Genomic DNA, 26,281 nt, shown 5'->3' on the forward strand with positions numbered 1-26,281 from the left:
CTGAACCAAAATACCAGGTGCTGGGTTGTTTGGCGGAGGGGTGGGGGGGAGGTGCGAGGAATCAACTCCTCCTGGGTCACTGGGCCCAGCCTCAGTGGGCTTCCAGGCTTCACCACTACATTTCCAGAACCCAGCCAAGTGCCTGGCTCAGGTTTGATGGTCAGTAAGTGCTTACTGAGAGGGAGGGGAGAAAGCCAAGGCTCTTGACCAGCATGTTTGCTAGAGACCTGGTTCACTGATTCATCTTTCCACCGGTTCCTTTCTGTTCAATTCAGCTGTCCTCAGCCACTTTCAGATGCCTATGAGGCTTTTCAGAGACTCTCCTATAAAGAGTGTGCTGGTCCATCATTATAGGTCGCTTGACAATTATGTTTCCTGCTCTCCATTACTGTACTGGAATTCTGTTTTGCATACCAGTGCCTTGGTGGGTCTGCTTTTTACATATTCAGTGCCTTTCTCATCAGGGTACTGTGAAATTCCTGTTTTGAGTCATTCCTGTTAGGTTTAAATCTTTATTCAATATATTATATTAAGTTCATTTGAGGGAGGGGGTACATCCAGTGGTGTTCAAGGGTTATTCCTGGCTCTGCACTCAGGAATTACTCCTGGAGGGGCTCCGGGGACCATATGGGATGCCAAGGATTGAACCCCGATCAGCCACTTACCAGGCAAGTGCTCTGCCCGCTGTTCAGTTTGCTTTTCTGTCCAAAAGGAGTATAGGGCTAGGCATGTAGCTCAGTGGTAGAGCATTTGTTTTGCATGCATGAAGCCCTGGATTTGGATCTCTCTGGCAGGGGTAATGGGGAAGTGGAGGAATGGGGAACGAAACTCATATGCCTACTTCACCAGGTTGTGGCACGAATAACATGAGATAAGAAGATGAAACCTGAACTGATGTTGGAGCTTGCAAATGGTCATATCTGTACCTCTTCCAGCTTTCCTTGGAGATTGTGCCACAAATTGAGTGTGTTTCACAATTTACAAGTGAACCCTTGAGGAATGCTTCAATTGCTCCCCTGAAGAAGATTCTGAAGAGTTATCTACAGAGTACCTTATAGTCAGTGATTCAAAAATATTACCAAGGACTCCCTACATGATAACAACGGACACATTGGACTATCAGACACAGTTCCTGCCTAAAAGGAGCGCTGATACAGCCTTTTGCAGGCAAAAGAAGATACTGCATGACCTTGACATGAAGTTTTCCCTTTCTGAGATCAAGTTTCCTCATTTTGCAAAAGTTGTCAATAACATTTATTTGTTAATGGGAGGGAAGGGGTAAGACATATAGATACGACAAGGCTGCATTAAGTCTGAATACCAGAAACCTCCAGTCTCCAGGAGACTGGAGGTTACTTTCAGATAAACTGAAGAAGCAGCACTTCCTGTATGAAATGGCATATTGAAGCCTTCATTCAGGCCATAATTCCATGAGGTACTGACTGCTGGGAAGTATTTCAGAGGTTAGAGATTTTCAGAGAAGTACTGGAAGAAGTACTGGCAGAACAAATAACAGATGTGGCAGGTGCTTGGATCAGATAGGTAAATTGAGGCAAATCTTGCAGATTTTGTCAATCTAGGGTTTTGTGGGGGTTTTTTTGGTAGGTAATAAAGTACTAGTAGAAAGTTTTTCATCCTGGACATTATAGAGTAAATCTTTATATCTTACTTTTTGGGTGGTGGGAGGGCTGATGCTGAGATTGAACCAAGGCTTCTCCCACTTGAGTCACAGTTCCAGCCCCCAGAGTAAATTTATTTTGTTTTGTGTTTGAGTCACACTTGGAGAGGCTCAAGGGCTACTGCCAGAGGGGCTTGGGGGACCATGTGATGCTGGGGATCAAGCTCCTCAGATCTCCAGATGTAGTCCCTGGAGCTATCTTTCCAGCCCCCCTGGAGTAAATGTGTTTTGTTTTGTTTTTCCTCCTGGGTTTGTGGGCCATATCCAGCAGTGCTCAGGGCTTACTTCTGGCTCTGAGCTCAGGGATTTATCACTCCTGGCAGGGCTCTGGGAACTGTATGGAGTTCCAAGGACTGAACCTGGGTTGGCCGTGTGCAAAGCAAACACCCTACCCGATGTACTATCTCTCCAGCCTCATCGGTAGTACATTTTAAAAATTAAACTAGACCTGATTTAAAAGAGAGGAATTTCATTCTGAGGAAGTTTCAGTTACCAAGGACATACTATTGGCAGGACATTTTGTGCTAGGTGGCATCGGGCTGAAAACAAGATGTCAAGATTGGACCCTGCCCTCAAGGAGCTTATAACCAAAAGGGGCAGATAAGACAAGCACACAGACAATTACAATAGCGGTAAAGTGTGATAGTGCTATAATCCAGCCTTAGCCCCATGAGCCTTGGAAATGCAGCAGAGCCTAAGATTAATTTCCTTCTCCTAGCCTGGGGGTAGGAGGCCCAGTCAAGAGGGTCATCTTTGGAATTTTAAACCTAGACTCAGAAAGTCTCAGAGGGGGATCTTGGAGATCATCTTCATTCCTGCCAGTATTCGCTATCCAGAGAAAACAATGACTTTAAATTTGAAGCAGGGCCAGAGAGATAGAGTTAAGGCGTTTGCCCTGACCCTTGCTTCCTTTTCCAGCAAAGCATGCATGCATGGTTCTCAGGGAACCCCCCGAGGAGCTGGCGAAGCACTGGGCAGGGAGTAGGCCCCAGTACTTCAGGGTGAGGCAAAAAAAAAAAAAAACCACAACCAAAATTACATTAACAAAATGTAAAAATTAATAAAATCAGAACTAATGTAGAGCTCTGCAGGAAAGCCGGGAAGAAAGAGGGAAGAGGACAGACAGGAATCCAGGGTTGAAGCGCTGTTGGAAGTAACTTTTATGCCCAAATGGAGGGTGAAGGTGAGGAAATGGATGAGATCAGAGAGGCAGCATGTGTGGTGAGGAATAAAAACAACTAGGAAACCAGCCCTCTGGAAGAGGAGTCAAAGGAGAGGTGAGAAAAGACCCAGCAGAACACCTTGCCACCAAATTCCTAGAAAAGTTGTGGCAGGATTGAGAGCACAACACTGGAGGCCCAAGAGAGCAGACTTGGAAAACTGCCGCAATAGGGACTGACGTTAGACCCGAGGTTGCCAAGAACAAACGTTGCATTGAATGTTTCCAGAAACTCCTCCAATCAGGTGGATCCCCAGTGTCTGCTGCGTTTTAAGGTGGAAATCCTCCCGGGAGGCCTGGGACCCGGGATCCCAGCTGATCCGACAATGATCTCTATCCTTGGCACCACCTCTCCAAACCCCAACCGGCCGCTCCGAGGACCTGAAAAGCTGCAGAACGTGCGCGAGAGCGATTTCACACCTCGCTCCCTGGCCCAGCCCCGAGACGAAGTGCCGTTTCATCACGCAGCCGTAATGACTCTCCGGGCAGTCCCTTCTCGGAGGGGGATTTGCCAACCCTCTGACTAAAGCCTTTTTGCAAAAGTTTGCAGCATTCGCCGCCGCCTGACTACAGCTCCCAGAATCCCCGGGAGCCTCCCGCGCCGATTGGCCGAGCGGCGGGCTCCGAAGGGAGGCGTTGTCCCCGCCCCCCCGGGAAACAGGCTTCCCATTGGCCGCCGCGCCGGGCTTTTGTGTCCCCGCCCTCCCCCGGGGACCGCAGCGGGCAGAGCCGGGCGGCGGGTGTCAGAGCCGGGCGGACGCGGGCAGTTCCGCGGCGGGGATGCTGAGCAGCGCCGGGGCGCCGAGCTGCCCTCGCCACTGCGGACTTCCGAGGCGCTCCGGGCCGTGAAAAGCCCCGCGCCGCGCGCAGCCCCGCTGCCGAAGCCGGACGCCGGGAGGAGAGTCCAGCGCCGTCGCCTGCCCGCCACCCCCGGGGCTTTTCTGGAAGCCGAGCGACCCCCCGGGGCTCTCGCGCCTCCGCAGCGGCCCCCCGAGCCTCGGCGCGGCGAGCGCGTCCGGCCAGACCCTCCTCAGCTGCGCGGGTCGTCGGGGAGCCCCCGGCCGGCTCCTGCCGCGCACCATGATCGTGGCGGACCCCGAGTGCCGCGCCGAGCTCCAGACCTACCTGCCCATCTCCCGGGGCGCCGGCGGCCCCGGGGCCGGAGAGGTGAGCGCGCCCCCCGCCCCCCTCGGGCCCCCACCCGGCCCGGGAGGGGCGCAGCGCGTAATCGGCCAGTGGGGTTGCATCAACTGGCGGTCGCGGCGCTCTGCGCGCACCCCCCCCCCCCCAACACACACACACACACACACACACACACACACCCGGGACGGTGGCGACCCCCGAGGCTCCGTCGGACTCCTGGCCAATGAGCGGGGCTCCCTCTCGGGGTTAGCTGCGCTCCGGGCTCGAGTCGAGAGTCGTCTTGTCCAGGCAAATCCCGGCCGCGGCGGCAGCTCGACCACTTCTCCCCGCCCCCTTCCGCAGAGTCCTTTCCTTTCGGCTGGGGCTGCCGGGCACTGGACTCTTGATGGGGTCCGTCGCCCCCACTTCCCCCGCCCCCCAGCGCGGGGGACGGGGCACCTGGGACTGGCCAGCGATGGTTGGCTCGACGCCTCCCTCCACCTGCACCCCGCATCCGGAGGGGCGCGGGCACTCGGGCCTGGGCCAGCGGCGGGTGCGCGGCAGGGGGGGCGGCGGCGGCCGGCGCTCGGGGAGGCGGGGACTGTGATCGGCGCCCCGAGCTCCGCGCCGACTACACTGCGCGCTGCCCAGGGGCGTGAGGTCCAGAAGTTTGTGGCTCCTGCACAGGGAGACGGGGAGTGAGGCTGAACCGGGTTCTGGTCGCTCCCTCCCTCCCCTACCCATCCGCTGGTAGTCACCCATCCTGGCTTGCTGACCTTTTTATTGAGCACCTACTAGACCCGAGCTGCTTCAGCTGTGGGTTGGGACCTTGCTCCAGGGTCTGGAAATTAAAGATTTTTGTTGTTGTTGTTTTGAAAAAAGGTGGGTAACTCTGAATTTTTTTTGTTTCAAAGTGAATTTCGTTATGATTTGTTGTGTATTCAATGGTTGACTTGTGGACCTGTTTTTTTTTTTTTTCCCGTTTTGGACCACATCCAACGGTCCTCAGCGGCTTCACTGGGCCTCACATGCAGTGAGCATCTCTCTTGCCCATGATACCTATATGTGCTGGATTGAGTAACAGTTTCTTAAGTGAAAATGGGCCAGCTGTGGAGAACAGTTGAAGAAAACTTGTTCTAGAGAACTGGCGCTGAGTTTTGTCTTTTCTGAGTCCTCAGGACTGAAGTTAGCCGTTTCAGGGGCTGTGAATGTTGAGGCACTGGAAGGCTGGTGACTGGCTCCTCCCTCCTTCAGTGGGTAGCACAGCTGGGTCTGGTTCCTTCCTTTAATTTTGAGGCCCTGGAGCAAGGGTGCCCAAGTCCGGTGCTGGGGATGGGAGTGAGACAAAGCTGTGTGACCCTGGGAAAACCGCTGCCCACTTCTGAGCCCCACCCCTCCCCTTCCTGCTTTCAGAGTGGTTTGTGTCCTAGATTTTCTGTTGTTTACCCTTCCACCATGGCTTCGGAGCCCTGAGCAGGCAGTGAAAGCCCTCCTTGTCCCTTGTGTGACTTTTTAAAAAACAGACTTGAATTGTATGCATGTGTGTTTTGTTGGGGATCAAACCCTGAGCTCAAACAAAGGGAAGGGCTCTACTCTAAGCTACATCCGCAGTGCCTGCAACCCCTCCCCCCCATAACTTTTGCTCAGAGCCCCTTACCCTGTGTGTTGAGTCTAGATTCTGGGTTTCTGAGTGCAGTAGTGTTTCAGAGTGGACTTGGATACCCGGGCAGGCTGGCTGGGTGTGTGCCCACACCCTCCCACTCACTGGCAGTGCCATTTTGACCAAGTGATCTCCTCTCTCATCTGCAGCTTCCTCCCCTGGGGATTTGATGGTATCTTTGAAGAGGGTAGTTTGGAGAATTAGCTGAGACCTAGCAGAGGCAGAAGCACCAATGCCAGGAGAGATTCCCTGGGTCAGACCTGGAGAAGGTGGCAATAGGTCCCACTTCCTGCCCCTCCCCATTGGGAGGTCTGAGCCTGTCTCACCCACCAGAGATGAGAGTTGGCACCCCGTGCTCTGGGACAGTGGTTGGGAAGTAATCTGGGGAGAGGAACTTCTGTTTTTCTGAGTGTGCTTTTGAGGTAGTGGCCTTTCCATGGAGGGCCTGGAGGTGGGAAGGGAAGGTGATATCGACTCATTCTCTAGGAGAATCTTGGAATGATGTTGGGCTTTAAGCAGAATCCTTAGCAGACAGTAGTGTGGGCAAATTTCCATTGTCTAGTGCGCTGTCAGAGAACCAGAGCGAAGGCACAGCGGGTAGGGCGCTTGCTTTGCACATGGCTGATCCAAGTTCAGTCTCCAGTATTCTGAATACAGAGTCAGGAGTAAGCCCTGAGCATCTCTCTCTCTCTCTCTCTCTCTCTCTCTCTCTCTCTCTCTCTCACTCTCACACACACACACACACACACACACACACACACAAATGTAGGGGAGACTCAAAAGAGTCAAAGACCTCCACTTCCCATTAACTCATATTCTCTTTCAGGGAGTCGGGGCCCCTCGGATGCTGTGATCGGGTCCTGTTAGTAAGTTTTTCCAGCTCAGGACTTCTAGAATCACTTTCTCGAAGTTCACTTCCCTTCGGAAGGCCTCTGCTCCCCACCAGCCGAGCCCCCTGCACAGCCTCTTCCAGGCCCCCTTCTCTGCCACAGGGGCTTGATCCCAATCACACAGCAGCCCGTGTGTAATTAGGTGTTCCTGTCTCTTCTTTGCGGGATTGGAAACACCCTGCAGGTCACTTCCCTAGCACTGTTCTTAACGCCTAATGAGTGCTTGCCATCTGCAGCTCGTTGGCTTAGCTGACCCTGTGAACTGCAGCCTTTGAAGTCAGGTCTGAGCTCTCCTAGGCTGGAACAGGACTCGGGAGAGAGCCTCAATGACCTGTCTCTGAAGGAGGGATAATGACACCTATTTCCCTTTGGGTGGTTGGGAGGGATTGGCCAGATCAGAGGTGTAAAGCTCCTGGTGGATGCCCACCCAAGTTTGGACGTTCCAAAGAGAGCACTCATGAGGAGCACTCTCACCCCTTCCCTCTCGAGGTCAGAGTCGTGAGGAGGAGGGCGGTAGGTCTGCTGCATGCGCTGTAGAGCGAGCTCCTTCTCAAGTGTAAAGCCAACAAATATCTGAGGTCAGCAGCCCGCAGCTGCCCTGGGATGGGGGAGAAGCCTGCCCTTTCAGCTGGCAGAGTGCCAGGGGAGCGCAGACTCTGGGTCGGGTACCAAGGATAAAGGCTGGAACTTCTCCCAGAAGCTGATGTGGGTGGTGGGCAGAGCCCTGGAGGGCCGAAGGAGAGTTCCAGCCTCAGATTGGCCTGTCAGCAGTGCTTCATCTTTGGAATCTTAATCTTTCCTTGTGTGCAAATAGATACCCACTCCCACACACCCCCGATAGTTTTGGGGTGAAATCACCTAAAAATTGATGGTGCTGTCTGCAAGTGCAGAGCTATAAAAAAGCATTAGTGTGGGCCTGAATGATAGTATGCTGGGTAGGATGCTTGCCTTGCACTCAGCAAGGACCCAGGTTTGATCCCCAGCATCCCATATGACCCCTGAGCACCACCAGAGGTAATTCCTGAGTGCAGAGCCAGAAGTAGCCCCGGAGCGTCTCCAGGTGTGGCCCTCAAACCAAGAAAAACCATCACGACCAATAATAAATTTTAAAGGCATTAGTGTATCATGAGCTGCTAAATTAGGAGCCAGGGCCAGGAATTAGCTTAAGGGACTGGAGTGCATGCTTTTCCTGAGGTGGGCTTTGATTGGTCCCTAGCATTCCTGGTGCCACATGGACCCTCAACATTGCCCACCTGAGTAACCTCTGGAATAGCACCTTGTGTGACTTAGCATGCCCCCAGCCCTCCATCAAGCTCTGTGTTTGTTCCCGTTTACAACTTCCCTGAAGACCTCCCAGCCTAGAGCGACTTGATGGCATTGTTCTTGGGGCCCCAGGTGATCTCCTTGGGTGGAACTAGAGGAATGGCTGCCTTTGGCTTTCCACTGCACCACACAGCTTTGTGACCTTGGGTAGGTCACCTGTCCCCTCTGGCTCCCCCCCCTTCTATCTACCCTTGGCATCTTGCCATTATCAGCTCAGTCCATCATGGTAGCCCCTAGCCACTTGTGGCTGTTTTATTAAATTACCTTGGGGATGGGGGTGCTGTAGAGATAGCTCAACTGATGGCCTTGGTTGCTGGAGGCCTGGGTTTGATCCCTGACATTTCAGGGACCCCTCCAGCACTGCCAGGAATGACAGCAGTTAAGGGATGGTTTTCATCACTCTGTATAGTTCTCATATCTTTTTCCAGGCCAAACCCAGTGGAGTCTCTTCCAGTGGTTCTTAGAGCATATGGTAGTGACTTGAGCTCTCTCTCTCTCTCTCTCTCTCCCCCCCTCCCTCTCTCTCCCCCTCTCTCCCTCTCTCCCTTTCCCTCTCTCTCTCCCCCACTCTGTCCCTCTCTCTTCCCCCATTCCATTGTTTTGCACCCTGCTGGACAAGGAAGGGGGTAAGAAGCATCACAATAGGGTAGGTGCTGTGATTGGAGGTGGTGGATTCCCTGGGATGTGGCCAGAGAGAGAGAGAGCGCGCGGTTCATTCATAGTGAACCCCGGGTACAAGGCCTTGGCATGGAACCCTGTATCTCATTTACTTCTGGAGTCCTGGGTAGAGGCCAGACTCCTCCCGGGTATCAGAGCCCCTGATTCTGGCCTACTTACCTCTGCTTCTGGGGTTTTGTTTGCACTTTCTGTTCCTTCTGACTCAATCCTGGTCTCTAGGTCTCTCCTGGTCCTACTGCCTTCTCAGGATATGAGTGTCAGTTCAAGGCCACCTCCTAGTTTGCTTACACTCCTACCCCATTATATTCTTTATAGACCCCAACACTTGAAATCCTGGTCATCAGTTTCTTTCATTTGGATTGTAAATTCGGTGATGACTTGAGACCTTTTCTTTTTACTTCTGTTGTGCAGTGGGGTGTGGTCACACCTAGCTGTGCTCAGGGCTCACTCCTGGCGGGGCTCAGGACTATGGAGTGCTAGAGATCGAACCCAGGTCGGCCATGTCCAATGTCCGGTGGTCTTTTCATTCCATCAATATTATTTGTCAAGGAACAGATTAGTTTGGTTCCACCTGGACACAGCATTCCCAGTGCCTTAAACTTGAAAAAGTGACCAGTTACCGCTCAGACCCTTTGCCTGCGTCCCTGTTGCACTTGTGCTGGGCGTCACCCACCCAGCTGGCCAGGAGACCTTGGCATTAGAATTTAATCAAAACTTCCCAGAGGGATTCAGCTTGGGTACCAGGCCCTTGTTTAACCATGAGGTAATGAAGACTGGCTTGAGTGCCGACTTTCTGCCCATGTGGACCCCCGAGGACCACCCTGTGAAAGTAGGTACCATGGTCTGCATTACTCCAAGCTCAAGCAGTTGGGGCGGGGGTGGAGGTGGGGTGGGGAGGTGATAGCCTAGCGGGGGGGGGGGGGGGTGGTGGTGCTTGCCTTGCACATGGCCGACTTGGGGGTTCAATCCCCGGCATCCCATATTGTCCCCCAGCACTACCAGGAGTAATTCCTGAGTGCAGAGCCAGGAGTAATAACCCCTGCCCCAAAACCAAACCAAACAAACACAAGCTTTGTTGGAAGCCTCTGGAGAGACAGAGCAGCAGACAGCTCCTTGCCTTGCTCGGGCCAACGCTGTGCTCTCCAGGAGTCATCCCCAGGCACAGATCAATCAGTAAACCTCTGGGTATGGCCCCCAAACAAACAAAACCAAAAGAGAAAAACCTCCTTAGACTTGCAGCCAGTGTGAGGAGGAACCCCAGGCAGGTCCCTTGCTACCTCCGGGGTTAGCTCCTGGGGCAGATCATAGCCTGAGGGGCTCCCAGGTGGGCCCAGGCTGCTAGGACTCCCCAACCCCTGTTCTACTCTTTGCCACCCCACCTGTCTGTGGTTTTCTGTTGTCCTCAGCCGCCCTGAGGGGGAGGCGGTTTGTGGAGTCAGCAATCCTTATCTCCAGACAGGCCCGGGAGCCTCTCTCTGCCCAGGGCCTGGAGGCCTAGGGGAGCTGCCTGGGAGCACTTAGGGGGTGGGGGGTGGGGCCTGGATTTTCTGCTAGAGTCCAACCAGCTACCCAGGAGTGTGGTTTACTTCCTCGATTTTTCTTTTTTCTTTGATCGGGGCGGCTCAGGGGCTACTCCTGACTCTGCACTCTGGGATCACATCCCTGGTGGTGCTCGGGAGACCATCTGGGATGCTGGGGATTGATCTGCGTCTTCCATGAGCAAGGCAGGCACCTTGTCTCCTGTACTCTGTACTGTCTCTCCAGCCACAACCAGCTAAGCCTGTTTGTTTTTTTATTTTTGTTTTTGTTTTGCTTGTTTATTACTATACTATGCTCAGCAGCTATGTTCTTTTATTGATGTGATTTGGGGGCCCCACCTGGTGGTGCTTAGGGGCTACTCCAGGCTCAGTGCTCAGACTTAAAGACAGGTCCTTCTGCGAACAAAGCCTGCCATTCAACTCTCCTGATGGCCTTAGAGAGCTGCAGAGCGCCGCCTCCCTGCCAAGGGTGGGAGATGGGGGTGGGAGGAACTCTCAGCCATCCAAGAGGAAGGTGACATTTTAATCTGGAGTCTCGGCCCCTCTGGGGAAAGATACCAAGTCTGGATTTGAAGGAAGAGTTGAGAGATACTGCCTCTGTCAAGGCTTGGGTCAGGCCAGCGCTGAGTGTTCCCCTCCCAGGGAACCAAACAGATGAATAAACCAAACATCCTCTCTCAGCCCCTCTTGTAGACTAGAGTGGATTTGATGAGTAGGTGACTGTGGTTTCCCAAGAGGCTCCTGTACGTGCATGTCAGAGTAGCTGTGCTCAGCCCGAACCCCTGCCTCTTTGAGAACTCAGCCACAGACAGAATGGGCTGGCCCGCTCTCTGCAGGATGATGGATGTCGCCTTTTGTGTCTGCCCCTCCCCCCCTTCCACCTCCTTTGGGTCACACCCAAAGGCAGGTCCTCAGGGGCTGTGCTCTGCATAATGGCTCTGGGGGTCACTCCAGGTGGTGCTCTGGGGGGACCCTGGAGTCCTGGGGATTGAATTCTTTCCTCTTGCATACAAAGAGTGCTAAACCTGTGCTTCTCCGGAAACTACCCATCAAGTCCAAGTCTATCTCCTCTGCCCCGAGGCAGGAGGATGTTGGAATTTGTTAGGTGGTGGCTGAGAGCTGAGGGCTGAGGGCTGTCATGCAGGGGACCATTGAAGCAACTGGGTAATGGCCCAGATAAGATGACACAGTGGCAGGGCCAGGGCGAGGGATGAAGAAATGCCAGGGAGAGAGATAGAAGCTGCACTGTGTGAATCCAGGGTATCTGGTCGCCTCATTCTAGGGTTCCCCTTGGTAGGGGTTCTCTACACTTCCTCGAGGGCTCTTGGGGAGGTGACTGTGTATAGTTCCTCCCGCTGTCTCTACCCCACCTTTGCTGGCACTCTGGGGTTCTTCTGGGCTCTGAGAACTCAGCCTAGGCTGGGCACCTCCTTTCTCCACCTACCAAAACAGGTGTCTGTCACTCACTCTGCTCCCCCATGCAAGGTAAGCGAACAGGATGGTTTGAAAAGCTCATGTGGGAGTCTGGGAGTTAGTGGACAGAGCGGGTATAGGCGGTAGGGCTCTTTTGCCTGTATGTGGCCAACCTCGGTCCAATCAGTTCCCAGCACTGCATATGGTCCCCCAAGCCCACCCAGAGTAAGCCCTGAGCTCAGAGCCAGGAGTAAGCTCCGAGCACCCCTGCATGTGGCTCCAAAGCAAACAATGAAGAACTTGCACACAGGCTTGCAAGCGGGAGGCCCATGTTTGATCCCTGGTACCACATGGTTCCCTTAGCAGCCCAGGAGTGACTCTCAAGCACCACTGGGTGATAAAACAAAACCAGAACCTGGCTGGAGCACATGCTTTGCAGGAGCGCATACAGCCTGCAGGAAGCCTGGATTCCATCCCAGAGCACAGCTGGAGGAGTAATTCTGAACACTGCAGGGTGTGACCCCAAACCAAGCGAACAGAAAAGTTCATGTTGCCCTTTTGGTTGGAGCATCCTAGAGAGATGCTGTCATCTTCATTTTTTTTCATTCTCCTAACCAGTGTGTTGTGTCCTCGTAGGAGCATAGAGAGAGCCGGGCTCGTCGAGGCCCCCGGGGGCCCAGCGCCTTCATCCCTGTGGAGGAGGTAAGTTTGGGAGGGGACCCTGGGTGCTGGGCCGTGGGCGGGTGGGAGAGCTCTTCCTGACTTGGGAAATAGCTGCTGCGGTTTCAGATTCGTTTAATCCACGAAACAGCTCAAATGAGGTTGAAGCAGGTAGATTAAGCCCAGTTGCTGGGAATCGGACTCCAAACAAACAAGCAGTGACAGAATGAGGCAGTGAACACGCTTGATTCCCAGAACTTCGCCTCTTTTTCTCCCTTGGAAAGATGGAAATGTCTGTATTTATCTTCTCACCCTGCTGGGTGTGTGCATATATTTTAAAAAGTTTTTTGGGGCCGGAGAGATGACTCAGGAGTGCTGGAGCATGCTTCTGAGTTCATTTCTGCTGCCATCTGGTCCCCCTGAACTCTGCCGGGTGTTGCCCTGGTGACCCTTAGCATTACCCAGGTGTGACCTCTTAAAAAAAGAAGCATGGGGCTGGAGCGACAGCACAGCGGGTAGGATGTTTGCCTTGCACGCGGCCGACCTGGGTTCGATCCCCGGCATCCCATATGGTCCCAAGCACCGCCAGGAGTAATTCCTGAGTGCAGAGCCAGGAGTAACCCAAGCATTGCTGGGTGTGACCCAAAAAGAAAAAAAAAAGCAAAGTCTGATGTGGCTGACGTGGGTCAATCCCCAGCACCAGGTGGTCCCCCAGGGCTGGGAGTGGTCCCCCCTTCACAAATGAGTTTCCCACTTTTAGAAAACTCTGCTGTCTTCTAATCCAGCCCACCCTCACCACACAGTCACTGTTGCTTAACCATTTAACCCCTTTTCCAGACTTCATTCAGAACCAAGGTCATAGTTTACGACATCTTGGTGGTTGGTCGTGTCCCCCCACACCCTCCCCTTAATTCAACAAAGACATCTTTCATCTACTTAGTTCATTCATTCATTTATTTAACAGATACCTGTTGAATGATTAATCTGTACCAGGCCCTGATCTAGATGCTGGGGGTACAGCAATGAACAGGAAAAGTCCTTGTGTTTTTGATGCTGATGTTTGGGTCAGAGCTTGGCAGAAGGACAACTCCAGAATAGGCACACATCATTTTTTATTATTTATGTATTTGGGGGTGGGTTAGAATCCATACTGGGAGCGGGGCTTGGGGACTGCCCCCAGTTCTGTGCTGCTTCTGGCTCTGCTGGAGGGGGATGGACTGGGCAGTGCCAGAGATTAAACAGGGGTCAGCCACACACAAGATAAACAAGTGCCATAGCCCGTACTATTTCTTCCCCCCATGTACATATAATACATATATGTATATATACACACACACACATATATATATATATATCACTTCTGGTGATGCTTAGGGGTTACTCCAGGCTCTGCACTCAGGAATTACTCCTGGTAATATTTGGGGACTATATGGGATGCTGGAGATTGAACCCAGGTTGGGTGCATGCAAGGCAAACATCCTATTCACTCCTCTGCCTCTCCTCCCGCCCCTCCAAAGTTCCTTACGTAACTGTATTTTTTACTTGGCCTTTAATGAACAAAGACAAATGTATTTCCTTATCCTCATGGTCACGGTCCCGGTCCTCCCGTTGTTCATCGATTTTCTCCAGCGGGCCCAGTAACGTCTCCATTGGAGACTTTGTTATTACTGTGTTTGGCATATCGAATACATCACGGGTAGCTTGCCAGGCTCTGCCGTGCGGGCGAGATACTCTCAGTAGCTTGCCGGGCTCGAACTCGGGTCAGCCGTGTTGGCTGCGTGCAAGGCAAACGCCCTACCGCTGTGCTATCGCTCCAGCCCCGCTTTCCTAAATATGGGTGCCTTAGTAGTTAATGAGAAGTTAGCGCCCCCCCCCCCCCCCCAACGAAGTTTCCTCTACCCTTTGTGTATGTAATCAGCCAACTCCTGATAAATTTAAAGCCATGGTCCAAATTTTTTGTTTGTTTGTTTCAGCAGGGGTTATCCCAGCCCTGCTGGGGGGTGGCCATCAGATATCGCTGGAAGGTGGGGCCGCAGGTATCATTGAGATGCTGGGGGCCTACTGCGAAGCCTCAAACACACGAGGCACATGCTCTATCACTTGTGCTATCTCCCGGGTTCAGAATTTTGAGCTCAAGCGTTGTTTTGTGTGTTTGTTTCTGGGCTACGTCCAGCTGTGCTCAGAGCTTATTTCTGGCTCTGTGCTCAGGGATCACTCCTGAAAGTGCTCAGGGGACCGCATGTGGTTCCAGGGATGGGACCCTGGTCTGTTGACAGCAAGGCAGGTGCCCTACCCACCTTAGGGCTGTGCTGCTGGGAATCCACCAGCAGTCCCCTCGCCTCTTACATGGTCTCCTCACTTTTGCTGGGCAGGTCCTCCGGGAGGGTCCTGAGAGCCTTGAGCAGCACCTGGGGCTGGAGGCACTGATGTCCTCAGGCCGGGTGGACAACCTGGCGGTGGTGATGGGCCTGCACCCCGACTACCTCAGCTGCTTCTGGCGCCTGCACTACCTGCTGCTGCACACGGATGGGCCCCTGGCCAGCTCTTGGCGCCATTACATCGCCATCATGGTGAGCCAGCCTGGGCCTGACCTCAGGGGTGGGGACCCCCGGGGGGGGGGGGGTGCCGGCGAGCTGCCGCTCCTGGCCTCAGGTGTCTGAGGAGGCGATTCCTGAGACCCAGAGGGGAGGCAGCAGGGCCAGGCTGTGCATCTTTAAGATTCTGAGGCAAGGGTCATGAGTGCCTGCTTTTACCAATTGGGAAAGTGAGGTGCAAGGAAGGCCGGGCACTGCCTGCAGGAGGACCAGCTGGGGAGAGAGCTGGGATCCGCATCCGCGTGTCCGGCCTCTGGGGGACAGTGCAGGGAAAACAAGAAGAGCTCTGAGCCTCGGCCTCTCCCACAGGCTGCCGCCCGCCACCAGTGCTCCTACCTGGTGGGTTCCCACATGACCGAGTTTCTGCAGACCGGCGGGGACCCCGAGTGGCTGCTGGGCCTCCACCGGGCTCCTGAGAAGCTGCGTAAACTCAGCGAGATCAACAAGCTGCTGGCACACCGGCCGTGGCTCATCACCAAGGAGCACATCCAGGTGCGGTGGCAGCAAGGCTGCCCGGGCAGGGGCAGGGCAGGGCATGGAGCTGGGCCAGCACTCACAGATCGGCCTCTTTGCTCCCCAGGCCTTGCTGAAGACCGGGGAGCACAGCTGGTCCCTGGCCGAGCTCATCCAGGCCCTGGTCCTGCTCACCCACTGCCATTCCCTGGCCTCCTTTGTCTTCGGCTGCGGCATCCTCCCAGAGGGGGGCCCAGAGGGGAGCCCTGAACCCCAGGCACCTTCACCCCCCAGTGAGCGGAATAGCCCCCCCAGCAGGGATTCATTGAACAACTTTGGGGTAAGTCAGTGGCTCTGGCCTGGGCTGGGGGGTGGGGTGGGAGAGGAAGCAGACACGGTGTCTGGTCCTTGGGTTGATGGCTCTGCTTCCCGGCTCCTGCGTGCTTGGGGAATGTGGCTTCACAGTGAAGCACAGAACTTGGAGTGCACAAACCTGGGTTTGATCCCCGCAGAGAAAAGGGGGCGGGGTGGGGGGGCTGAGATAGGGTCACGAAGGGAAGGAAGGAAAAGGATTTTTGTCTTAGGAATCTGTTTTCTTATCTGTGAAATGAGGATGAAGACCCTGACTCAGAGTGGGTATAAGCCTGTGGCTGGCTTCCCAGCATATACCCCCATCGGCTTAGAGTCTGCTGCTGGCTTTTACCAAGAGTTAAGATACTCCTTAAATAAACCTCCATGTTTGAAAGCAGAGCGTTTGCTACTTGATGTGGTGGCTTTGTTTTATTTATCTGTTTGGTGGCTTGAATCGGGGCTTCACACTGGCAGGGTAGGTGCTTCCTATGGAGCGCATCCGTGGCCCTGCCTTTGAAATTTTATTTATTATTACTTTTATTGATTTATTTTACTATTATTTTTTCTTTTTGGGGGGTGTGGTCGCACCCAGCAATGCTCAGGGGGTTACTCAAGACTTTTCTTTTTTTTCAATTAAGACACCGCGATTTACAAAATCATCTACGTTGAATTCTAGACATACTGTAGTCTCTCACCAATCCCACCACCTGGGTCCCAGGCTCCTGCCCCTGCCCCCCGCCTGCCACCTTAACATGCACATGCTAAGTTTGCTGTCGTTTGATCGCCTGCTTTCAGTGTCATTCCCTCTGTGGTTTGGATATACAGTAAACCACTCTTCTACACCACAGATGCACCCAAGGCCCTTGGCCACCTGACCCACCACCGCTGGTACTTCCCATCTGTTGCTTCTTGTCATCCCCTTGATTTATCTTTTAGGGGTCCCCCCCAAATGATGCCCAGGGGCTCTGGATGCCTCTCCAGCCGCCTCTCCATCCTTACCCAGCTGGGCTGGCGGCCCTGTACGACAGACGACCCAAGGCTGTGGTGCTGTGGGCCCTGTGATGTGGGAGGATCTCCCGGGCCACCCTCCAGTGTGTAGGGCCTTGATTTTGATTCTGGTTTTAGGTCACCATCTGGCAGTGTTAGGGCTTACTCCTCTGTGGAGAGGACCTAAGGGGTGCTGGGGAGCATGACCAGGACCTCCGCATGCCAGGACAAGCACCCTACCCACTATACTATCTCCCTGGTCCCTTATTTGTTTTAATATAAAAGTACTGAGACTTTTTGAGGAGCTGGGGCTTGAACGTAGCACCTTGTTCATGTGAAGTGTGTGCTCTTCCCTTAGCCATGATCTCCGGCTCCCCAATGCTGGTGTTTTTGTTTTCTTTCTTCTTTTTTTTCCTTTTGGTTTTTGGGCTATACTCAAGGGTGCTTGGGTCTACTCTCTGCTCAGTGCTTAGGGGACCCTGCGATGCTGGGGGGTGGGGGGAGTGAGTGCCGGCTCCCTCATGCTAATGCACGGTCCAGCCTTGGAACATCTCCCCAGCCTCCCAGGTCCTGCAGAAACCCAGGCCTGTGAGAGAAGTTGATGCTCAGGGGAGCTTGTCTGTCCTGTAGCTTCTGGTGTTTCTCCCAGCCCAGCACAGAGCATGGGAGCTGCCCAGCGCAGAGGCCTTCTTGACCCTTCGGGAAGGCCTGATGTCTGGGACAGGCCCCAGGCTGAGGGGGGCGGAGGAGGAGGTGGTCACCCCAGATCTCTGCTCCAGGGCTTCGAGGCCGAGCGGGACGTGGAGACTCTGATGGAGCGGATGCGGCAGCTGCAGGAGAGCCTGCTGCGGGACGAGGGCGCGTCCCAGGAGGAGATGGAGAGCCGCTTCGAGCTGGAGAAGTGCGAGAGTCTGCTGGTGACCCCCTCAGGTATCCGGGGTCCTGCCACCGCCCCCTTCTCACAGCGTTTCTGCCGGGCAGGAGCTGTCTTGTCTGCATTGCACCCGCGAAGTAAAAGCCCGAGCTTGGTGGGTAGAGCCAGACAGACATGGGATTGAATCCCCACCGGTCAGCCTTTCTGGCAGTGTGACCACTATAAGTCGTTGCCTGTCTCAGGGTTTTCCTCCTCCACGGGCGTTGCAGAAGCTGGTCCATAAACTGCAGCTGTTACTATTACGAGGGCTCTTGTCTTCTGGGCCCTTGGGACCAAGTCACCTCCTTCCTCAGACCCGGCTCAGGGTGACTCCGGCTTTGCTTGTGGGAGCGAGGGGCTTACCCAGGCCTGGTACTCTGTGGTCCCTCGGCAGGAGGGTCCCTGCCCCCTGCCGCCTCTCACTGTCCCGTTTCCCCGCCCTCCTCAGCGGACATCCTGGAGCCCTCTCCACACCCAGACATGCTGTGCTTTGTGGAAGATCCTGCCTTCGGATATGAGGACTTCACTCGCCGAGGGGCTCAGGCGCCCCCCACCTTCCGTGCCCAGGTAGGCGCTCCCCGCTTGTCCTCATCCCGACGTGATATCAGATGTGCCACAAATCAGGAGCAACAGTTGGCGTGCACAGGGTCGGGCCCTCCTCTTGTTCAAAAGACTGTGTTGGAAGTGGAGGGAACCCTCGGTCATGAAGGGGGACACCCATCTGTACTTGTCTGAGCGGGGTAGCATCTAGGGAGCAAGTCATGCCCACAGGGCATCCTCCTCAGTGGCTCAGGCCAGGAGGAAGCCTGGGAGGGGGACGGGTTTGTGGCCAGCCCAGGTGTGTTTGGAGCTTGGGGCGTCGGGCCGCAGTGCCCCGAGATCTGCTCACTGACCGCTCCTCGGTCTCTAGGATTATACCTGGGAAGACCATGGCTACTCGCTGATCCAGCGGCTCTACCCTGAGGGAGGGCAGCTGCTGGATGAGAAGTTCCAGGCAGCCTACAGCCTCACCTATAACACCATCGCCATGCACAGCGGCGTGGACACCTCCGTGCTCCGCAGAGCCATCTGGAACTACATCCACTGCGTCTTCGGCATCAGGTGAGTATGTGCCCCTCACGACCCGCTCTGAGGTCACAACTGTGCCCCTTTATTTTGTTTGGGGGCCACACCTGACGGTATTCAGTGGTTACTTCTGGCTCTGCACTCAAAGGTCATTCCTGGTCGGGCTCCTGGGACTATATGGGATGCCAGGGATCAAACCCTGGGCAGCCACGTAGAAGGCATGCACCTGAGCCTACCCGCTGTGCTACTGGAACTGTGCAGTTTTTTTTGGTCTTTTCCTTATTTCCTGCCTATACTGCTTTTCAAAGCCAAATTGTTTCCTGGCCGGGAGATCGATCAAAGGACTAGGGCGCCTGTTTGGCATGTGGGAGCCTCGAGTTTTATACCTAGCACCGCATTGCCCTCCAAGCACTACAAGGAGTGCCCCCAAAGCAAAGCCAAACTTGTCTCTCTGCAGAGAGAAACAGATTAAACAGATTAAGGGTTAGAGAAACAGATTAAGGAGGATTATTAAATAGAGGTGGGCAGATGAGAAAATGAATGTTTGCATTTCCATTCTAAGTAGCAGGTACACTCATAATAAGTCAATATAAATGCCTGTCAACAGTGGACTTCAGACATATTAGTTCAGTCAAATATTATGTAACTATTAGAAATTACAGTAATGGTTTATTTATGTTACCATGGGAAAATATTCAGATGTATTGAGAGAAACTGGCTAATCAGAATTTTTTTGTTTGTTTGTTTGTTTGGGGGCCACACCTGGTCGTGCTCAGGGCTTACCTTTTTTTTTTTTAAATTTTATTTAGTTATTTGGATTTTGAACTCTATGTTGAGAATCAATCCTGGTGAGACCATATGGGGTATCAGGAACTGAACCTAGGTCTGCCGTGTGCAAGGAAAATGCACCACCTACTGTACTATCTCTCTAGCCCCTTGGAGCTTACTATTATTTCTGCACTCGGGGATCACTCTTATGGGCTCAGGGAACCATATGAAGTGCTGGGGATCAAATCCGGGTAAGCCATGTGTAAAGCAAGCACTCTACCCACTGTACTATCGCTCTGGCCCCTGGCCAGAAACTTTTTACTCAAAGAATAACGCTTAGAAAATAAAGAAGGTTCTACAAAACATGGCACAGGTCTCTGCTATGTGGTAAATTATCACAGCTTGTTACCGAAGTATTTTCTGATTTTTATTTTTAACTAGGGTTTTTTAAATTGCTGTATCTTACAACTTGCCTATTTTTAACCTGGCCTTTTGTGAATTGCCTTCTTGTCAGCATTAAGAGAAATTTTATGCTTTTTTAAAAAATTAATCTTTTGGCCACACCTAGCTCTGTGCTCACCTAGTCCTGGCTCTGTGCTGGCTGTCACTCCTGGGGCACCACGGTACTGGGGATCAAACCTGGGCTTCTGAATGCAAAACATGTGCTTAGCTTGTTGAGCCCTCTCTAGCCCACAGTTACTTTTATTTTATTCTGGGGGTGCACCAATTGATGCTCAGGGGTTACTCCTGGCTCTGCGCCCAGGAATTACTCCTGGCATTGGGCTGGAGCGATAGCACAGCGGTAGGGCGTTTGCCTTGCACGTAGCCAACATGGCCAACCCGAGTTCGATTCCTCCGCCCCTCTCGGAGAGCCCGGCAAGCTACCGAGAGTATCTCGCCCGCACGGCAGAGCCTGGCAAGCTCCCCGTGATGTATTCGATATGCCAAACACAGTAACAACAAAGTCTCCAATGGAGACGTTACTGGGCCCGCTCGAGCAAATCGATGATCAACGGGAGGGCCTTTATTTATTTTATTTTATTTATTGCTCAGGGGACCATATGGGATGCCGGGGATCAACCCCAGGTTGGCTGCATGCAAGGCAACTGCCCTACCCACTGTACTATCTCCTTGGCACCCCCATGATTACATTTTTATTTTTAAAATATCCCAGATAACATTGTGGGCAATTCAGAAGAGTCAAGGGAAAAATCAATTCCCTGAGTTTCTACTTTGTCCATACTCTGTGGCATTTTAAAGTTTTCCTCCCAAGCAGTGCTGAGTGGGTCTCAGGGCCACCGCTGATACCCGGTGAACCAGCCAGGGCTTGAACCTGGCAGTGCAGTGGTGCTTGAGCCTGATGGTGCTGTGTGTGGGGTATACAACACCAGGGATCGCACCTGAGGCTTATACGTGCCGAGCATGTGCCCTTGCCCGTGCTGTCTTCTCCTTTCCCCTTCCCTTTTTGTTGTCGTGGTGACTAGGCCTTCCCTGCTTTAGTTGCCGTTGTGTTGTACCAGGTATTCCACACTTCGTTGTGGTATTGGGATTCCAAATGACAGTATCACCAGAATCGCCTTTGGCATATGGAACTTCCAGGGGTATAACCCATGACCTCAGGCCTGTGAAGGAGACACCATACCACTCAGCTGTCCAGCCTGGCTCTCTGGGGTGTCTTTCTCCCACCTTTCCAGCCCTCTTTCTGCTCTCTCATTTTACTGCTTACTCATACTCACCCCCTAAAAGGTTCCTAATATCTTAAAAGGCGCGTGTTCCTCCAGCAAGGTGTTCCTTGTTGGAATGCAAACCGCATTTTCCTGAGTGGCGTGAGAGGTCCTTAATCGGCTGCCCTCTTGGTGGCTGGCAGCAGTTTTTCCGGAAAGGCCAGGGATAGACGGCACTGGAGAAGTGGCCCAGGCTAGTCCTGCCCAGCTCTGAGGAGCGTGCTCTCCAGCATGGTCTCTGCTTGCTGTCCCTCGGTGCACCACACCTGTCCGCAGTTCGAAACCAGTCTCACCCAGCCACACCCATCTGTACAACTGGACTGCAGGGACCTGTGACCTTTACTTATTTATATTGTTGTGAGAGCCACCACTGGCAGTGCCCAGGGGCCCACAAGGACTTAAACCTAGGCCCTTAGAGACGCTAGTTGTTGTTTGTTTTGGGGCCCATGCTCAGTGGTGCTTAGGGCTTAGTCCTGGTGCTCAGGATCACTCCACATGGGGTGCTGGGGATCCTCAACCACTCTGGGTTGAGGCTGCATGCCAGGCAAGCACCTTTCCCGCTCTCCCATCACTCTGGCCCCGACATGCTCGTTTTGTTTATACTGCGTGAGCGTCATTCCCAGCCTCACAGGTGGCTTTTAGATTTGTCGGCCACTTGCTACTGTTTGAACAAGCTCATTCCCTTCTCCAGCTCTGAGCTAACCCCTCTGTAAAATGAGTACAGGCTGCTTTTACCCATCTTCCTTCTCCAGGGCAGATAGTTGCCTACCCCTGCCCCATGTTTCGGGCGTGTACTGACAGGTACTGACTGGAGCCAGGCAGAGCAGAGTTTGAGCCAGGTTCTCAGCGGGGAGACCCCAGACACATCACTGCACATTTCGCCAATAAACCAGGGCTGGTGGTGGAAACAGATGCTTTATAATCACGTACTGTTGTTTGGAAGATTGCACGTGTGATGCACACGTGCACGGGGGTCAGCATTCACTGTATCCTTCTCTGCATTCCTGGAAGTGGGGGGGTCCCTGGCAAATCTGGTGGCTTGTGTCTGTGGGTGTTTTTGATGAGAGAAAATGGGGGCCAGAGAGGTAGTACAGTGAGTAGGACACTTGCCTTATATGCGACTAACCCAAGAGTGATCCTTGAGTGCAGCCAGGGGGGTCACGTGACCTCTGAGCACAGAGTGGAAGTTAGCCCTGAGCACTGCACTGGGTGTGACTTAAAAACAACAGAAGAAGAAGCAGAATCAAAAAAGAAAGAGAAATAGCTTTATCTGGCTTTTGTGCCATGCCTAGAGGTGCTCAGGGGTGTTTGTTCCTGGCCTTGCTCAGGAACCCATTTGTGGGGCCTGGGATTCGAACTGGGGTATCAGTGGGGTACAAGGCAAGCAAAAGAAAAACAGCTCTTTTCTAAGAGCAAGGGAGCTTCTAATTGCTTCCTTCCTTCTTTCTCTTCTTGTCACTCACTTCCCCCTTCTGCAGCATGGGGGTTAGGGGTCAGAGCTCTGTCTGGGAGCAGAGGGTGAGGGACGATGTCGGGGCCTTTCCCTCCAGGTACGATGACTATGACTACGGGGAGGTGAACCAACTCCTGGAGCGGAACCTCAAGGTGTACATCAAGACGGTGGCCTGCCACCCCGAGAAGACCACCCGAAGAATGTACAATCTCTTCTGGAGGCACTTCCGCCATTCGGAGAAGGTACAGCCACTGCGGTGGGGCAGGACGGCAGAAGAGATTGGCCTGTGCGGGGAGGCCAGGAGGGGGCAGGGCCTCATCTTCCCGCCCAGCTAGGACCCCTGGGCACTGTGATCCCCTGATTCTCTGCTCCAGGCAGATTCCAGAGTCCGGTGACTCACCTGTAAAGGGGAATGTGCATCCCAGCTTAGTCCTGACTGGGAGGACTGGGTGCAGGTCATCATGTGCCACTCATCCTGACCTTGGGCAAGTCGCTTTGCCCTTCTGCGCTTATTTTTTACTTTTGGGTCACACCTGGCAGTGCTCAGGGGTTACTCGCAGTTCTTCACTCAGGAGTTATTCCTGGTGGTGCTTGGGGGACCATATAGGATGCTGGGGATGGAACCCGGGTCTGCCATGCGCAAGGCAAATGCCCTACCTCCTGTACTTTCGCTCCAGCCACTTTCTGCACTTTTTTGCTGCCTGCCTCTTGGGGCTGAAATGAGCACAGGAGCGTTTGGCTCTGCAACTGAACATGGCTCAGGGGGAGCTCTGTCTGGGCTTTGACCGGGAAACGATTAGTCTCGGTGGAGATGGGTGGAAGTTTCCAGCTGTCGCTCTGAACAGTTCCAAGAGCCTTAGGAAAGACGGGGCCGGCCGTCTCAGGAGGGAGGAGGGCTGAGGCTGGGCGGGGGGCGGTGATGAGGGACACCACTCTCAACTCCTGTACCCAGGTCCACGTGAACTTGCTGCTCCTGGAGGCCCGGATGCAAGCGGCTCTGCTCTACGCCCTCCGTGCCATCACCCGCTACATGACCTGACTCGGGAGCGGACCTGGGGACTGCTCGGTGTGGGAACAGCCCCCCTCTTCCTCTCTCCCACGCCCGCCTCACCACACACTCTGGGGACTGGCCTGCGTGTGACGCGCTGCCCCCCAGGCCACATCCTGCTTTTTCTCCCTGGAATGGATTGGATCATTAGATGGACTCGGGGAGCTCAACTCTGCCTGGGGGAGCTGGGGACAGACCAGGCCGACCGCCAGGGCAGAGGGCACCGGGAGGAAAACGGGCTGAAGTCCGAGTTGGGCGCCAGCTGCTAGGCCCCAGGGGTAACACATGCTGTGCCCTTCCTGGACCGGGATGTCTCTGGCTGGCCCCCAGGAGACAGGGGCGCCGGCGCCGGGACTCACACTCCATTGGCTTTGCTTTTCTTCCTCCACGTTCCAGACTCCGTTATCTCTCACCGACCATTCACCCATCAATGTGAAAGTCAGGGTCACAGCTGGTCTGTGTCTGACCCCACCCCCCCCCGACACCCATTCTTCTGGGCACCCTGAAGGCCACTGTTTCCTGGTTGCCCTTGTCCCGGTCAGTCCCTTTGACCTCCCTAACCCTCTGACCCTTCTCTCCCGGACCTGGTGGCAGAAGGCCCCAGGGGAGAACAAGCTCCTCGAGAAAGCTGATCTCAGTGCGGGGTCTCCGTCACTTTGCCTACTGAACAGAGGCAGCAGCCCCTGTTTCCTCATGGTGAGGCTCTTCTACGCCTCAGAATTCAGTACCACATTCAAAGCCAGAGAGGAGGAGGAAGAAGGGAGAGAAATCTCCCCAGAGCTGCACCTGCCTTGGTGGAGCCTGGCACTCCCATGACCCTGACACGTACATGTGCCAAAAAGCTGAGCCTCTCTAGGTGGCTCCATGGGAGAGGTAGGGGACCCCACGGTACCTGTGTGGGTCCTGCTACTGGCCTAGTGACCACGGCCTCATTGCCAAATCTCTTTGACCTCATTTCCCCAGTTACAGCGCAGGCCGGATGGGTTTTCAGTGACGTCCGTGGTGAGGTTCAGATTTTTGCAAGACCATCCTGACAGCCACCAGCCACACATCTGACAGGACCTCAGGGGCCTCTGGGGAGCCTCCAGCTCCCATGTTCAATCTCCTGCCTACCTCCTCGGGACCCCCTCCTCCCACTTCTGTCCCCTTCCTTGAGTGCTGGATTTCTTGGAGGACAGCAACCAAGGGCCTGTCCCAGGCACTTTCTGTAGCAAACAAGCTGTGAATTGGGACTCCCCAACTCCCCTGGTGGTTAGTCTGTTCCTCTGCCCCACCCCTAGAAGGCGAGGGTTCAGCTCCTGCCCCTTCTGACCCTCCTCTGGTCTGGGCAGGAGAGGACCCTGGTCAGTTTGCCACATTTCATACCCGTGCAGGCATGGGGACGCGATTGGCCCTCCCTGCAGGGAAGCTGAGCAGGTCGAAAGGGGCCCCAGCGCTGGGGCTTGGAGCTAGAGGGAGGGCCATGAGGTCTTGTCAGTGTCCCTGGAGGATGGGCAGCGTGTCTAGTGTTGGAAGTCTATGGCTTTGCTACCACTTACGTATGATGAGAAATAAAAGTTCACCGAGGTTTTTGTTTTGTACTTGTTGTTAATGGACTGTTTTTGCATTTCCTGGGGTTCATGGTTCACCTTTCGGCATGAGCCGGGGGATTGTGATTACATCATGGACTTGGCTTGCTGGTCCAACCCTGCTAGACACGTGTGCCCAGAAACTGCAGGGTTGGCTGTGTTGCCACTGGAAGTCTACTTCTGGCCCTGGGTGTACAGCCTTATCACCCACCCTCTGTCAAGGGCCCAGCATCATGGAAAAAATTTATATATATATGTGTAGATAGATAGATAGATAGATAGATAGTTGGGGGGGGCAGTACAATAGTACAGCAGGTAGGACTCTTGCCTGATCCAGGTTCAATCCCCAGTATCCAATGTGATCCTCAGAACACCACCAGGAGTGATCCCTGAGCACAGCCAGGAGTAATCTCTGAGCAATGCCAGATGTGGCTCAAAAACAAAAAAATGGTTTTCCTTCTGCAACAAGCCTGCCAGAGAATTGAGTTGCTGAGGCCAGTGTCACTATTGGCTGAACCCTAGAATCCAGTGACACGACATCAGATAGCAGTGATACTGGAGAGGATAGGAGAGAGTCTGGATTTCGTCTGAGCTCTACTTCCCCCGAGGCTGGAATTCTTTGTTTGTAGGCCCTGCTGTGTTGTTCCAGGTTGTTGGAGAAGGTTGGACTGGGGGTTTTCAGGTGTCATTTGCTTACCTCATCCTTACCCTTCCCTAACACCCTAGAAACAGGGCCAGCCTGGAGAGGTTTATGTGTGTTACCCCCAAATTATGCCAGTGCTTGTCAGTGGCTGTGTGACCTCGGTGATGCTTTGTAGCTTCTCTGGGCAACAGGAACCTCAGTAAGCTGATTCGAAAACCACATCATGACTAAGAGCTAAGACCTGCTCGGTTGCCACTTCCTTTAAACGTTGCTTCCATAAAAAGAAAACCAGGGCTCCTCCAGGAATCCCCCCTGATTGCCTCTGTGTCCTTCCCCCTGAACCGCCTTTACTTTCTCAGTATCCCCAACCTTTATATTCTTTCTAAACTAGGTACATGTGACCTAGAGGAATAAAAACCCTTGGATTCTGCCTTAGTCATTGATTATCCCGAGGAGTTTGGTTCATTACACTGTGCCATGTTTACTCTGCCATAAAAACGGGCCAAATGCTTTCAGTCTTTTCCAAGTAGCCT

The 26,281-nt window shown here is 53.8% G+C and overlaps 1 protein-coding gene across 2 annotated transcripts; it reads left to right on the plus strand.

Moving 5' to 3' along the window:
- Positions 1-25,117, plus strand: SESN2 (sestrin 2). 2 transcript variants are annotated; one of them, XM_056123357.1, is made up of 10 exons: positions 1-17; positions 12,158-12,223; positions 14,554-14,751; positions 15,085-15,267; positions 15,356-15,568; positions 17,346-17,496; positions 17,928-18,046; positions 18,390-18,580; positions 22,587-22,731; positions 23,442-25,117. In XM_056123357.1, the coding sequence occupies exons 3-10, from the start codon at positions 14,608-14,610 to the stop codon at positions 23,526-23,528; spliced, it is 1,233 nt and encodes a 410-aa protein (XP_055979332.1). In that variant the 5' UTR covers positions 1-17; positions 12,158-12,223; positions 14,554-14,607; the 3' UTR covers positions 23,529-25,117. The 2 variants fall into 2 exon arrangements, with proteins under 2 accessions (XP_055979332.1, XP_055979331.1); XM_056123356.1 differs by lacking the exon at positions 1-17 and adding an exon at positions 3,462-4,064.
- Positions 25,118-26,281: the final 1,164 nt, after the last annotated feature.

This window comes from Sorex fumeus, unplaced genomic scaffold, assembly GCF_029834395.1.
Source record: "Sorex fumeus unplaced genomic scaffold, SorFum_2.1 ptg000047l, whole genome shotgun sequence".
Classification (NCBI taxonomy): Eukaryota; Metazoa; Chordata; class Mammalia; order Eulipotyphla; family Soricidae; genus Sorex; species Sorex fumeus.